The following is a 15,681-nucleotide window of genomic DNA, read 5'->3' as shown; positions in this document are numbered from 1 at the left end:
TTTTCTTTTTGACTAGGCTCACAATATCCCGCGTTATCCAAGGTTCCTGAAACTTGCCAAACTTATCCTTCTTCCTCACAGGAACATGCCAGTCCTGGATTCTAATCAACTGACGTTTAAAAGACTCCCACATGTCAATTGTTGATTTACCCTCAAACAGCCGCCCCCAATCTAAATTCTTCAGTTCCTGCCTAATATTGTTATAATTAGCCTTCCCCCAATTTAGCACCTTCACCCGAGGACTACTCTTATCCTTATCCACAAGTACCTTAAAACTTATGGAATTATGGTCACTGTTCCCGAGATGCTCCCCTACTGAAACTTAGACCACCTGGCCGGGCTCATTCCCCAATACCAGGTCCAGTACAGCCCCATCCCTAGTTGGACTATCTACATATTGTTTCAAGAAGCCCTCCTGGATGCTCCTTACAAATTCTGCCCCATCCAAGCCCCTAACACTAAGTGAGTCCCAGTCAATATAGGAGAAGTTAAAATCACCCACCACTACAACCCTGTTACCTTTACATCTTTCCAAAATCTGTCTACATATCTGCTCCTCTACCTCCCGCTGGCTGTTGGGAGGCCTGTAGAAAACCCCCAACATCATGACTGCACCCTTCCTATTCCTGAGCTCCACCCATATTGCCTCGCTGCACAACCCCTCCGAGGTGTCCTCCCGCAGTACAGCTGTGATATTCTCCTTAACCAGTAATGCAACTACCCCACCCCTTTTACACCCACTCTATCCTGCCTGAAGCTTCTAAATCCTGGAACATTTAGCTGCCAATCCTGTCCTTCCCTCAACCAAGTCTCTGTAATAGCAACAACATCATAGTTCCAAGTACTAATCCATGCTATAAGTTCATCTGCCTTACCGGTTATACTTCTCGCATTGAAACAAATGCACTTCAGACCACCAGTCCCGCTGTGCTCCGCAACATCTCCCTGCCTGCTCTTCCTCTTATTCTTACTGGCCTTATTTACTAGCTCCCCCTCAATTATTTCACTTGCTGTCCTACTGCTCTGGTTCCCACAGTAAGCAGTAAGGACTGCTCTGTGAGATGTACCAGCTTATGGATGAGACATTAAGCAAATGCCTCATCTGCTTGCTCAAGTGGATGAAAAACACATAAGCTGGGTGGTTCTCCCAGTGATTTGGCAAACATTTCTTCCTCAATTAACAACCAAAATAACTGTTTATCTATTTCACTGGGATTCTCTGAAGATGTAAATATTGCTATATAAATGCATGTTGTGTATCTTTCATAAACAGACACTCCAAAGCAGCTGTGCACAAAGCATACAAATGCAACCATCTTCAGCCAGAGGTGCCGTGCGCATGACCCATCCAGCCTCCTGCTGAGGTCCCCATCATCAAAGCTGCCGGCCTTCAGCCAATCCAATTCACTCCAGATGATAAAGAAACAGCTGGACGCACTGGATACTGCAAAGGCTATGGGCCCCACCATCATGCCAGCTGTAGTGCTGAAGACCTATGCTCCAGAACCAGCTGCGCCTCTAGCCAAGCTAGTATAGTTAGAACACTAGCATCTAACTGACAAAATGGAAAATTGCTCAGGCATGTCCTGTCTCCAAAAATAATAACAAATTCAATTTGGCCAATTACCACCCATCAGTCTACTCTAAATCATCAGTAAAGTGGTGGAAGGTGTCCTCAATAGTGCTATGAAGCAGAGCATCTCTCAGCAATAACCTGCTCACCGATACTCAGTTTGGGTTACACCAGCATGACTTGGCTGCAGACCTCATTGCAGCCTTGCTCCAAAGATGGACAAAAGAGATAAAGTCCAGAGGTGAGGAGAGAGTGACTGCCCTTGACATCAAGGCAACATTTACCAGAGCATGGAATCAAGGAGTACTCGTAAAATTGAAGTCAATGGAAATTGTCTCCACTGGCTCAAGTTATAACCAACAGAAAGGAAGACAGTTGTGGTTGTTGGAGGCCATTCATCTCAGCCCCAGGAGATCGCTCCAGAAGTGTTGCAGGGTAGTGTCCTAGGCCCAACTGCCTCGTCAATGACCATCTCTTCTTCATAAGGTCAGAAGTGGTGATATTCACTGATGATTGCAGTGTTCAGTTCCATTTATAACTCCTCAAATAATGAAGCAGTTCATGCCTGTATGCAGCAAGACCTAAACAACATTCAGACTTGGGCTGATCAGTGGCAAGTTAAGATTTGTGCCACACAAGTGCCAGGCAATGTACTAACTCCAACAAGAGAAATTCTAACCACCTCTCCTTGACATTCAATAGCATACTACTGTTGAATTCTATTTTTAATTCTTACACAGTATGCAGGTGTCGCTGGCTAGGCCAGCATTTATTGTCCATGCCTAATTGCCCTCGAGAAGATGGTGATGAGCCACCATCAATCCCCCATCAATATTCTAGGGGTCACAATCGAACAGAAAGTTAACTGGACCAGCCACATAAATAAGAACATAAGAAATAGAAGCAGTAGGCCATTTCGCTCCTCGAGCCTGCTCCATCATTCAATAAGATCATGGCTGATCATACTGTGGCCTTAACCCCACTTTCCTGCCTCCACACCACCACCCCCCCTCCCAATAACCCATGACTCCCTTGTAGATCAAAATTATGTATAACTCAGCCTTGAATATATGTAATAACCCAGCCTCCACTGCTCTCTGGGGAAGAGAATTCCAAAGATTAACGACCCTTAGAGAAGAAATTCCTCCTGACCTCCGTCTTAAAAGGGACACCCCTTATTTTGAAACTATGCCCCCTAGTTCTAGATTCCCCCACGTGAGGAAACATCCTCTCAGCATCTTACCCTGTCAAGCTCCCTCATTCTTCTAAACTCCAGTGAGTATAGGCCCAACCTGCTCAACCTTTCCTCCTAAAACACCTTCATCCCAGGAATCAGCCTAGTGAATCTTCTCTGAAATGCTTCCAATGCAAGTATATACCTCCTTAAGTAAGGAGGCCAAATCTGCACATAATACTCTAGGTGCTGTCTTACCAATGCCCTGTCCACTTGTAGCAAGACTTCCCTACTTTTATACTCCGTTCCCCTTGCAGTACAGGCCAACATTCCATTTGCCTTCCTAATTACTTGTCGCACGTGCATGCTAACTTTGTGATTCATGTACAAGAACACCCAAATCCCTCTGTACCACAGCATTCTGCAGTTTCTCTCCATGTTAATAATATTGTGCTTTTTTATTCTTCCTGCCAAAGTGGACAACCTCACATTTTCCCACATTATACTCCATCTTCCAATTTTTTGCCTACTCACTTTATCTATATCTCTTTGGAGACACTGTGTCCTCCTCACAACTTGCTTTCCTACCTAACATCATCCTCAAATTTGGCTAAAATACACTCAGGTTGTTCATCCAAGTCATTAATATAGATGGTAAATAGTTGAGGCCCCAGCAAAATGAAAGTCAATGGAAATTGACACTCCACTAGTTACAGTTTGCCAACCTGAAAATGCTCCATTTATCCCGACTCTCTGTTTCCTGTTAGTTAGCCAATCCTCTATCCATGCTAATATATTATCCCCAACACCATGAGCTCTTAAAGAACAGAAAGTGCTGGAAATACTCAGCAGGTCTGGCAGCATCTGTGGAGAAAGAAACAGTTAACACTTCAGGTCTGTGACCCTTCATCAGAACACAGACCTGAAACGTTAACTCTGTTTCTCTCTACACAGATGCTGCCAGATCTGCTGAGTATTTCTGGCACTTTCTGTTCTCATTTCAGAGTTCCAGCATCTGGAGTATTTTGCCTTATTACCATAAGCTCTTATCTTGTGTAGTAACCTATTATGTGGCACTTTAGCGAATGCCTTTTGGAAATCCAAATGCACTACATCTACTGGTTCCCCTTTATCCACCCTGCTTGTTACATTTTCAAAGAATTTTAATAAATTTGTCAAACACAATTTCACTTTCATAAAACCATGCTGACTCTGCCTGATTGCGTTATGAATTTCTAAATGTCCCGCTACTACTTCCTTAATGAATTCTAGCATTTTCCCAATGACAGATGTTGGGCTAACTGGTCTATAGTTTTCTACTTTCTGTCGTTTCCCATCCCCCGCACCCACCGCAACCCCCCCCCCCCCCCCCCACTTCCTTCAATAGAGATGTTACATTTGCTGTTTTTCAATCCACTGGGACTTTCCCAGCATCTAGGGAATTTTGGAAGATTACAACCAATGCATCCACTATCTCTGCAGCCACTTCTTTTAAGATCCTAGGCTGCAGGCCGTCAGATCCAGGGAACTTGTCAGCCTTCGTCCCATTAGTTTTCCTCATACTTTTTCTCTAGTGATAGTGATTGTTTTAAGTTCCTCCCTTCCTTTTCCCTCTTGATTTTCTATTTTTCTGCTATTCTTGGGATGCTTTTTGTGAAGAAAGTTACAAAATACTTGTTCAAAGTCTCTGCCATTTTCTTGTTTCCCCATTATTAATTCCCCAGTCTCATCCTTTAAGGGATCAACACTTATTTTAGCGCCTCCCTTCCTTTTTATATATTTGTAGAAGCGTTTACTGTGTTTTTATATTTCTTGCTAGTTTACTCTCATACTCTAATTTCTCCCTCTTTATTTTTTAGTCATCCTCTGCTGGTTTCTAAAATCTCTGGCCTACTACTAATCTTTGCAGCATTGTAAGCCTTTTCTTTCAATCTGATACCATCCTTAACTTCCTTAGTTAGCCACAGATGGTACATCCTTTTCATAAGTCTTTCTTTCTCAATGGAATGTATCTTTGTTGAGAGTCATGAAATATCTCCTTAAATGTCTGCCACCGTCTTACCTTTTATCCTATTTTTCCAGTCCACTTTAGCCAACTGTCTTCATACCATTGTAATTACCTTTAAATTTAAGACACTAATTGGTCAGATCCAAACTTCTCACCCTCAAATTGAATGCAAATTCTACCATGTTATGATCACTCTTGCCTCGAGGATCCTTTACTATGTGGTCATTTATTAATTCAGTCTCATTACACATTACCAGGCCTAAAAGTTGTGAAGAAGGGTCACTGACCTGAAACGTTCTCTGCTTCTCTCTCCACGGATGCTGCCAGACCTGTTGAGTATTTCCAGAATTTCTTGTTTTTATACTAAAAGTGCCTACTCCTGGGTTGATTCTAAGAAACTGTCCCTAATATGAACTCATCCTCCAGGCTACCATTGCCAATTTAATTAGTCCAATCTATATGAAGATTAAAATCACCCACGATTATTACAGTACCTTCCCTACAAGCCCCCATTATTTCTTAATTTATGTTCTGTTCTATTGTGTAGCTACTGTTAGGGGGCCTATAATACTGTGGCTATGAGAGCAAGTCAGAGGCTGGGTATTCTGTGGTGAGTGACTCACCTCACAACTGCTCAAAGTTTTTCCATCACCTAAAAGGCACAAGTCAGAAAATATATGGATACCCTCCATTTGCCTGAATGAGTGCAGCTCCACCAACACTCAAGAAGCTCAGCATCATCCAAGACAAAGCATCCCACTTGATAAGACCCCATCCACCACCTTAAACATTCACTCACTCCACCAGCAGTGCAAGATGGCTGCAGTGTGTACCATCTACAAGATTCACTGCAGCAACTCACTGTGGCTTCTTCGACAACACTTCCCAAACCTACAACCTCTACCACCTAGAAGGACAAGGACAGCAGGTGCATGGGAACACTAAAGCCTGCAAGTTCCCCTCCAAGTTTCACACCACCCTGACTTGGAAATATATAATTCCTTCATTGTCGCTGGGCCAAATTGCTAGAGCTCCCTAAACCACATGGACTACAGCGGTCCAAGGCAACAGCTCCCCATCACCCTCTCAAGAGTGTTAAGGAATGGACAATAAATGCTGGCCTCGTCAGTGATGTCCATATACTGTGAATGAACAAATAAAATAAAACAAACATGAAAAGGACAGCATAAGATCGGGCCTACTCCATTCAGTCAACAGTGCACCCTCACACCATTCAATCACATCCTAACATCATTAACAGCTAGGAAAGGCAAAAGAGAGAAATATCTGCAGCCAGTTCAAGAAATATTTTGGAAGATTCCTCTCCATCTCACTAACACAATCACAAACTGCTTGCAACTTACGCCCTATAACTGGAGATCTCCTGTCAAGAACTGTCAGTTCTCTTTTAAAGGAACGTAGCAAAACTGTACTAATCACATCTCAATATTTTTCCAGAGGATTATGACTTTACAAGAAATATTTCTAGTATCTAACCTAATGCTTTGCCTACAGATTTATAAGCATAGCTATTAGTCCTCCCAGGCATATCAATTTCAAATACTCTATCCAACTTGTATCCAATCACTTTTAAAAACCTTAGCCATTTTCCTTTGCCTACATTACTTCAAAGAACCCTACCACGAGAACATATGCTGACACCCAAGAATTGTTGTCACCATCTACAGATCCTAGTTATCCTTAAGAATTAAACTGAATGCAATACTACAAATGCAGACGTACCAGAGCCATAGACAGCCTCAGTATCGAACATACATACGAATTAGGAGAAATCGGTCATTCGGCCCCTCTAGCCTGCTCTGCCATTCAATAAGATCATGGCTGATCTGTTTGTCTTGAATTCCACACTCCCATCTACCGCTGATAACCTTTGATTCCCTTGCCTAACAAGTATCTATCTACCCCCGCCTTAAAATTATTCAATGACCCTGCCTCGACCACCTTCTGAGGCACAAAGTTTCAAAGTCGCAGAACCCTCTGAAAAGATTTCTCATCTCTGTCCTAAAAAGGAGACCCCTAATTGTAAAACAGTGCCCCTTAGTTCTGGACAAGAGGAAACATCCTTTCCACATCCACCTTGTCAAGAACATTCAGGATCTTACATACTTTAATCAAGTGTCCCCTCACTCTTCTAAACTCCAGTGAAAACAAGCCCAGCCTGTCCAACCTTTTCTCATAAGACAACACACTCATTCCAGTTATCAATCCAGTAAACCTCCTCTGAACTGCCTCCAAAACTTTCACATCCTTCCTGAAATAAAGAGACCAAAACTGCACGCAGTAGAGATGTGGTCTCACCAATACCCTGTATAACTGAAGCATAACATCCTTACTTTTATTTTCAATTCCTCTCATAATAAAGATAGCATTCCATTAGCCTTCTTTATTACTTGCTGTACCTGTATACTAACTTTTTGTGACCCATGCACTAGAACACCTAGATCCCTCTGCACCTTGGAGTTCTGCAGTCATTCTCTGTTTAAATAATACTCTGCTTTTTTATTCTTCCAGCCAAAGTGAACAACTTCATATTTTCCCACATTATACTCCATCTGCCAGATTTTTGCTCACTCACTCAACCTATCTATATCGGTCTGCAAACTCCTTATGTCCTCTTCACAACATACTTTCCTATCTATCTTTGTATCAGCAAACTTAGCTACTATGCCATCACTCCCCTCAGCTAAGTCATTGATATAAATTGTAAAAAGTTGAGGCCCCAGCACAGACACCTGCAGAACTCCACTCGTCACATCCTGCCAATCTGAAACTGACCCATTTATGCATACTGTCTGTTTTCTGCCAGCCAATCTTCTATCCATGCTAATATGTTACCCACTACACCATGAGCTCCTACTTTGCGCAATAACCTTCTATGTAGCACCTTGTCAAATGCCTTCTGGAAATCCAACTACGTCAACGGATCTCCTTTATCCACGGCACATGTTACTCCTTCAAAGAACTCCAATAAATCAGTTAAACATGATCTCCCTTTCACAAATCCATGCTGACTATTCCCAATTAATCACAGAATCACAGAATAATACAGTGCAGAAGAGGCCCTTCGGCCCATCGAGTCTGCACAGATGCATTAAAACACCTGACCTGTCTACCTAATCCCATTTGCCAGCACTTGGCCCATAGCCTTGAATGTTATGACATGCCAAGTGCTCATCCAGGTACTTTTTAAAGGATGTGAGGCAACCTGCATCTACCACCCTCTCAGGCAGGGCATTCCAGACCGTCACCACCCTCTGGGTAAAAAAGTTCTTCAAGTCCCCCTTAAACCTCCCGCCCCTCACCTTAAACTTGTGACCCCTCGTAACTGACCCTTCAACTAAGGGGAACAGCTGCTCCCTATCCACCCTGTCCATGCCCCTCATAATCTTGTACACCTCAATCAGGTCACCCCTCAGTCTTCTCTGCTCCAGCGAAAACAACCCAAGCCTATCCAACCTCTCTTCATAGCTTAAATGTTCCATCCCAGGCAACATCCTGGTGAATCGCCTCTGCACCCCCTCCAATGCAATCACATCCATCCTATAATGTGGCGACCAGAACTGCACACAGTACTCCAGCTGTGGCCTGACCAAAGTTCTGTACAACTCCAACATGACCTCAGCAGGTCTGGCAGCATCTGTGGAAAGAGAAGCAGAGTTAACGTTTCAGGTCAGTGACCCTTCTTCGGAAGGTAGGAATATACTTATCCTGAGTATTCTGAAATATCCACTTGAATGCCTGCCACTGCTTCTCTATTGATCTACCTCCTAGACAAGTAACTCAGTTTACTTCAGCTAGCTCAGCTTTTATGCCCACATAGTTGCCCTTATTTAAGTTTAAATATTAGTCTTAGACTCACTCTTCTCTCTTTCAAACTGGATGTAAAATATTGTGGTCGCTGCTACCTAGAGCATCCTTTAATTTGTACTCAAATGGCCTCACAAAACAACCTATAATCCTTCTACTTTTCCTACAGCTACCTCAAATTTGCACTCTTAACAAATGATCAATAACTATCCCCACGTTTCTTCCTTGATTAAGAACCGTCACGTTTGAGGATTTTCCGACCATTTTGCACAGAAAAGATTTAAGTAAAAAATCAATTTTAAGTAGATTTTAAAGCAATTTACAAAAATTTTAAAAACATTTCGGTGAAAGCTAAATAATAGGTTAATGAGATAAACTTCGATGTTCCCCCTACAATGTAAAGAATAGCAATTAATTAACGTAATCAGTAAACACCTCACACCCATTGTGTTAAGAAATGTCTGGCCCTGTGTGCTCTGACAGGCTTTCCCTTCTGCCTGCCAACATAGAGATAAAAATAGAGATCACAGAATCTTACAGAACAGAAGGAGACCATTCAGCCCATCACGTCTGTGTCGTCTTTTTGAAAGAGCTATCCAATTAGTCCCGCTTGCCTGCTCTATCCCCATAACCCTAAAAATGTTTCCTTAAATCGAAACACTCACTGACAGTGAGGTCCAGTTAAGGCAACAAAGTCAGTCAGATTTTTACCCAGAAAGCTGCAAGGGTAAACTTTGGCTAGGCTCAGAAAGAGAGTGCAGGAGTTTAGTTATTCGTTATTTTCTTTAACTCAAGCATGACAACCACCAGACATGGGGAAGCATAACATGTTCATTCCTTCACATAATAATACAAAAGTCAAGTTGTTCTGATTAAATTTAGAGAGTCTGACCACAATTGTTGCTCTGTACGCATATCTGAAACAAAGCGACACCATCATTCATAACAAGCCTCATCTTACCAGGTGCTTTCTTGATTTGATTAATACAAAGATTGAAGTGGCATATGGGTGTGGGGCACGAAAGGATGAATATCCAGTTCATATCACAAAGAGGTACTAGTGATAAAGTCTTGGGTTATGTTGTCACATAAATAGATACCAGGCAATAAGAATCCATTCTGAAATGTAAAGAGCATGGGATCCAATTACTGCTGCAACTAACACTGCTGATCCAGAGAAACAGCTTCCATGTAACAAAAAAAAGTATTAATATACTGCACTGGAAGCAAGGGTGGAGGAAGCGGAGGCTCTAGCCACAATCTTTCAAATATGGGAGTTATGCCAAAGGATTGGAGGGTCACAAATGTTACAAAAAGGTAGAAAGGGATACACTCAGTAACTAGAGACCAGTCAGCCCAATGCTAGCGGTGGGGAAACATAGAGACAATAATCCAGGACAAAATTATCACTTGGAAAAAAATAGATTCATAAACCTCAGGCCAGCTTGGATTCGTTAAAGACAATCAAGTTTGTCATGCAGGATTTGAGTTCTTTGGTGAAATAACTGAAAGGGTTGTTGAAGGTAGTGCAGTTGATGCTATGTATATGGACTTTCAAACGGTGATTGATAATTGATAATGTATCACATAATAAGACTTACTAGCAAAGACCACGTGATTAATGAGGCAGTCACAGCATGGATACGAAATTGGCTAAGAGACAGAATGCAGAGCAGTAGTGAACGGTTGTTTTCAGACTGGAGGGAAGCACATAGTGGTGTCCCCCAAGAGTCGGTATTAGAACCACTGCTTTTTGGTATATATTGATGACCTGAACTTGGATATAAAGGGTATAATTTCAAAGTTTGCAGATGACACAAAACTTGGATACGCAGTAACACTGAGGCGGATAGTAAACAACAAGAGGACAGACACGTGGCAGATGAAATTTAATGCAGAGAGTCAGAATCAATGCATTTAGGAAGGAAGAATTAAGAGAGACAATATATGCTACATGGTACAGTTTTAAAGTGGATGTAAAAACAGAGACATACACAAATCGAATCTTTGATGTGGTCAGGACAATTTGCTTGAAGGATGAATATCCAGTTCAGGATAAGGTTGTTAAAAGACATAAGAGATCCTGGGCTATATAAATAGAGACAGAGACCCAGATTTCACAGTCAGCAGCGAAGCAACAGTGCCTGCAATTGACCTTGAGGAAAGCTGCCCACAATGACCTAGTGATCCCTGTGATGTGAATCTCCCTTTCCTGACATCAGTTGGAATCTGGTGCCAAGCCAAGAGGATTTCCAGGTGTCCAGCAAGTGATGTCATCAAACAGGATAAGCAGCCGATCACATTTAAGATTCTGACAGACAGCAAATCGGGAAGTAAAATGCACTGAATTTTTCACTTTGAATTAAAATTTCAGAGATCGAAATAAATGTTTGGGAATAAAATAAAAGCTGAATCAACTTTAAGAAATTTAAAAATATGGAAATTATCATAATGGAGAAATTTGACATTCCACAAACATAAACATTAGTTTTTCAGAGCTAGTGAGGCTGGTCAGCAGTAATTATAAACTTAATATGCCACTAAAACCCCAGTAACACCTCATTCAACAAGGTCTAACTTTTTCAAAGTTTTTTTTTAACAAGTAAGACTAATAACGTAAAATGTCAAGTTTTTGATCAGTTCAGCGATTTCGACTTGATTGGGTCGAGGGTCTACAATAGCGCACCCTATGGAAAAAGCATAGAATCACTGACAGAAATATCTGGATTTTCACATTCAAATACGTATGGACTCCAGAAGTTGCTGTCAGTTTCAGAGGAGTAAGGATGGCAAACACAGACAGTTTTGCCAACATTAGTATCACAAAATCTGGACCTTAGAGTACAAAAGCAAGGAGGTTAATGTAAACCACTGGTTAGGCCTTAGTTGGTATTGTATCAAATAAGAGGGTGAAGAGCAAATTTACTAAAATTGTACCAGGGATGAGGGTCTTCAGTGTAATGGAGAGTCTAGCGATGTTGGGATTTAGTTAAATTAACACAATAAAGATGACAGGATAGGTGATGCGTCACGCGTGCAGTATGTGGGAGCACCTGGATGCCACTGCAATCCATGGCAACCACGTCTGTAGTAAGTGTCTGCAGTGTGAGGAGCTTTGACTCAGAGTCATTGAGCTGGAGTGTGAGGTGCAGACACTGTGATGCATTAGGGAGGTAGAAAGTTACCAGGGCACTTTGTTCCAGAAGGCAGTCACACCCCTTACAATGTCATCTGTTTTGGTCAGTAGTCAGAGACAGGAGGATGTGACTGCGAGCCAGGCAGGTAAGGGGGTCGAGAAGGCGGGAGTGCAGGAGCCTCGAACTTGTTGCTCACTTGCAAGGTCTGAGGTTCTTGCAGCTTGTGCGGACAAAAGCGAAGGCTGTAGTGTGGATGAGCAGACTGACCATGGCACCATGGTACAGGAAGCCGTTCAAGTTGGGGGGAGCAAAAAGGAATGAAGTAGTAGTAGGGGAGAGTATAGCGAGGGGGATTGACACAGTTATCTGCAGCAAAGAGCGAAAGTCCAGAAGGCTATGTAGCCTGCCCGGTGCCAGGGGTCGAGACATCTGCTCAGGACTGGAGAAGAACTTACAATAGGAGGGCGAGGATCCAGTCATCATGGTCCATTAAGGTACCAACGACATAGGCAGGACAAGAAAAGAGGTTCTGCATTGTCAGTATGAGGACCTAGGCACCAAATTAAGAAGCAGAACCTCAAAGTTAATAATCTCTGGATTATTACCTGAGCCACATGCAAATTGGAGTAGGGCAACTAAGACTAGAGAAATGAATGCATGGCTCAAAGACTGGTGAGGTAGAAGTGGGTTCCAGTTCATGGGGCACTGGCACCAATACTGGGGAAAGTGGGGGCTGTGCCGTTGTGATGTTCTATATCTGAACCATGCTAGGACCAATATTCTAGCGAGTCACATAACTAGGGAACTAGAGAGGGTTTTACACTAAATAGTGGGGTCAAGGGATCAAATTTGGGAAGATGTGGTGAATCAAAGAGTAGAGACAAGGCAAGAGAGAAAGGATAGACCATGACAGGAAGGGACAGCAAGTACAAATCTGAGAATAAATCAGCAGACAAGGCTAGAGGTTACAAAAATAATAACAGGACAAAACTAAAGGCTCTGTATCTGAATGCACGTAGCATTCGAAACAAAACAGAGCAACTGAAAGCGCAAATAGAAATAACTAAGTACGATCAGATAGCCATTACAGAGACATGGCTACAGGATGACAGATTGGGACCTGAATATTGGAGGGTACATGACATTCAGAAAGGACAAGAAGCTAGGAAAAGGTGGAGGGGTGGCTCTGATAATTAATGATGGTATCAGCACAATGGAGAGGGATGACCTATGTGCAGGAAACCAGGATGTAGAAGCGGTTTGGGTCGAGATGAAAAATAATAAAGGCAAGAAGTCACTTGTGGGAGTGGTGTACAGGCCCCGACAACAGTAGGACAGGGTATAAAGGAAGAAATAATGGGAGCTTGTCAGAAAGGTATGCCGATAATCATGGGGGATTTTAATCTACACATAAACTGGAAAAATCAGATGGGCAAAGGTAGCCCAGATGAGGAGTTCATAGAATGTTTTCAGGATAGTTTCTGAGAACAGCACGTTCTGGAGCCAGAGAGCAGATTATACTAGACCTTGTATTGTGCAACGAGATAGGATTAACTAATGACCTCATAGTTAAGGCGCCCCTAGGTAGCAGTGATCATAATATTATTGAATTTTACATTCAATTTGAGGAAGAGAAGAGTGGGTTTAAGACTAGTATTTTAAACTTAAATAAGGGCAATTATGAAGGCATGAAAGCAGTGCTAACAAATGTGAACTGGCAAAGTAGGTTAAGGGATAGATCAATACAGATGCAGTGGCAGACGTTTAAGGGGATATTTCAGAAAAAGAATAGATGCATTCCAACAAGAAAGAAAAATTCCAAGGGGAGAACCCATTATCCCACCATTTCTCATCTCGAACCAAACCGCTTCGACATCCTGGTTTCCTGAACTTAGGTCATCCAACTCTATTGTGCTAATACCATAATTAATTAACGGAGCTACCCCTCCACCTTTTCCTAGCTTCCTGAATGTCATGCACCCTTCAATATTCAAGTCCCAATCTATGTCATCCTGTAGCCATGTCTCTTTAATGGCTATCAGATCGTACTTATTTATTCCTATTTATTTAATTTTATAACTAAAAGAGTTTAAAATAGTATCCAACTTTAAAAAAAAAGCATATAATTGTGCAAAGGCAGGTGGCAGATCAGAAGATGGAACCAGAATATAAAAAGCAGCAAAGAATGACTAAAAGAATGAGGGAAAAATTAAGAATACCAGAGAAAGCTGGCTAGAAATATAAAAACTGATACTAAGAGTTTCTATAGATATTTTTAAAAAGAGTCAACAAAGTGAGCATTGGTCCAACAGTAAGTGAGTCTGGGGAATTAATAAGGAGATGAATTGAACAGGTATTTTGCATTGCTGTTTAGTATAGAGGATACAAGTAACATCCCTGAAATAGCTGTAAATCAGGAAATGGAAGGGAGGGAGGAACTCAAGAAAATTACAATCACTAGGGAAGTGGTACAAATTGTTGGAGCTGTGAGCTGACAAGTCCCCGGATCCTGGTGGACTTCATCCTAGGGTCTTAAAAGAAGTGGCTAGTGAGATAGTTGATGCGTTAGTTTTAATTTTCCAAAATTCCCTAGATTCAGAGAAGGTACCATGAGATTGGAAAATAGCCATTGTAACTCTATTATTCAAAAAAGGAGGTAGACAGAAAGCAGGAAACTACAGGCCAGTTAGCTTAATATCTGTCACAGGGAAAATGTTAGAAGCTATTATTAAAGACGTTATAGCAGGGCACTTAGAAAAGTTCAAGGTAATCAGGCAGAGTCAACATGGTTTTGTGAAAGAGAAATCATGTTTAAGCAATTTATTGGAGTTCTTTGAAGAAATAACCTGTGCTGTGGATAAAGGAGAACTGGTGGATGTACTGTACTTGGATTACCAGAAGTATTTGATAAGGTGCCACATCAAAGGTTATTGTGGAAAATAAAAGCTCATGGTGTAGGGGGCAACATTTTCACATGGATAGAAGATTGGCTAGCTAATAGGATACAGAGAGTAGGCATAAATGGGTCTTTTTCTGGTTGGCAAGATGTAACGAGTGGTGTGCCACAGGGATCTGTGCTGGCACCTCAACTTTTTACAATTTATATAAATGACTTGCATGAAGGGATCAAAGGTATGGTTGCTAAACTTGCTGACGACAAAAAGATAGGTAGGAAAGTAAGTTGTGAAGAGGACATAAGGAGGCTACAAAGGAATATAGATAAGTGAGTGGGCAAAGATCTGGCAAATGAAGTATAATGTGGGAAAATGTGAAACTGTCCATTTTGGCAGGAAGAATAAAAAAGCATATTATCTAAATGGTGAGAGATTGCAGAGGTTATACAGGGCATTGGTAAGACCACATCTGGAGTACCGTGTACAATATCGGTCTCCTTATTTAAGGAAGGATGTAACTGCATTAGCAGTTCAGAGAAGGTTTACCATACCAATAGCTGGAACGAGCAGGTTGTCTTATGAGGAAAAGTTGGACAGGCTAGGCTTTTATCCGCTGGAGTTTAGAAGAGTAAGAGGCAACTTGATTGAAACATATAAGATTCTGAGGGGTCTTGACAGGGTGGATGTGGAAAGGATGTTTCCTCTTGTGGGTGCATCTGGAACTAGGGGTCACTGTTTAAAATAGGAGGTTGTCCATTTAAGACAGAGATGAGGAGAAATTTTTTCTCTGAGGGGTCGTGAGTCTTTAGAACTCTCTTCCTCTAAAGGTGGTGGTAGCAGAGTCTTTGAATATTTTTAAGGCAGAGGTAGATAGATTCTTGATAAGCAAGGGGGTGAAAGGTTATGGGGGTAGGCGGGAATGTAGAGTTGAGGTTACAATCAGATCAGCCATTATCTTGTTGAATGGCGGAGCAGACTCGAGAGGGCAAATGGCCTACTCCTGCTCCTAATTCATATGTTCGTATGTTCTCTTTAGAGCAAACAGTCAAGGGTTTATGAGGGACTTT

The 15,681-nt window shown here is 41.9% G+C and overlaps 1 protein-coding gene across 4 annotated transcripts in view; it reads right to left on the bottom strand.

Moving 5' to 3' along the window:
• dcaf5 (ddb1 and cul4 associated factor 5) overlaps positions 1-15,681 on the bottom strand; it is a 135,405-nt gene that overhangs the window by 112,836 nt on the left and 6,888 nt on the right. The window contains exon 2 of one of the 4 annotated variants that reach the window (XM_068039507.1): positions 9,545-9,702. The exons of the other annotated variants lie outside the window; for them this stretch is intronic. Coding sequence (XP_067895608.1) covers positions 9,545-9,626 — 82 coding nt within the window. The 5' untranslated portion in view covers positions 9,627-9,702. The remainder of the gene's footprint in view (positions 1-9,544; positions 9,703-15,681) is intronic. 4 annotated transcript variants of the gene reach the window in all.

Source organism: Heterodontus francisci, chromosome 9 (genome assembly GCF_036365525.1).
Source record: "Heterodontus francisci isolate sHetFra1 chromosome 9, sHetFra1.hap1, whole genome shotgun sequence".
Taxonomy (NCBI): domain Eukaryota; kingdom Metazoa; phylum Chordata; class Chondrichthyes; order Heterodontiformes; family Heterodontidae; genus Heterodontus; species Heterodontus francisci.
Note: the sequence above shows the minus strand (reverse complement) of the source record. Positions and strands in the feature narration are given on the sequence as shown.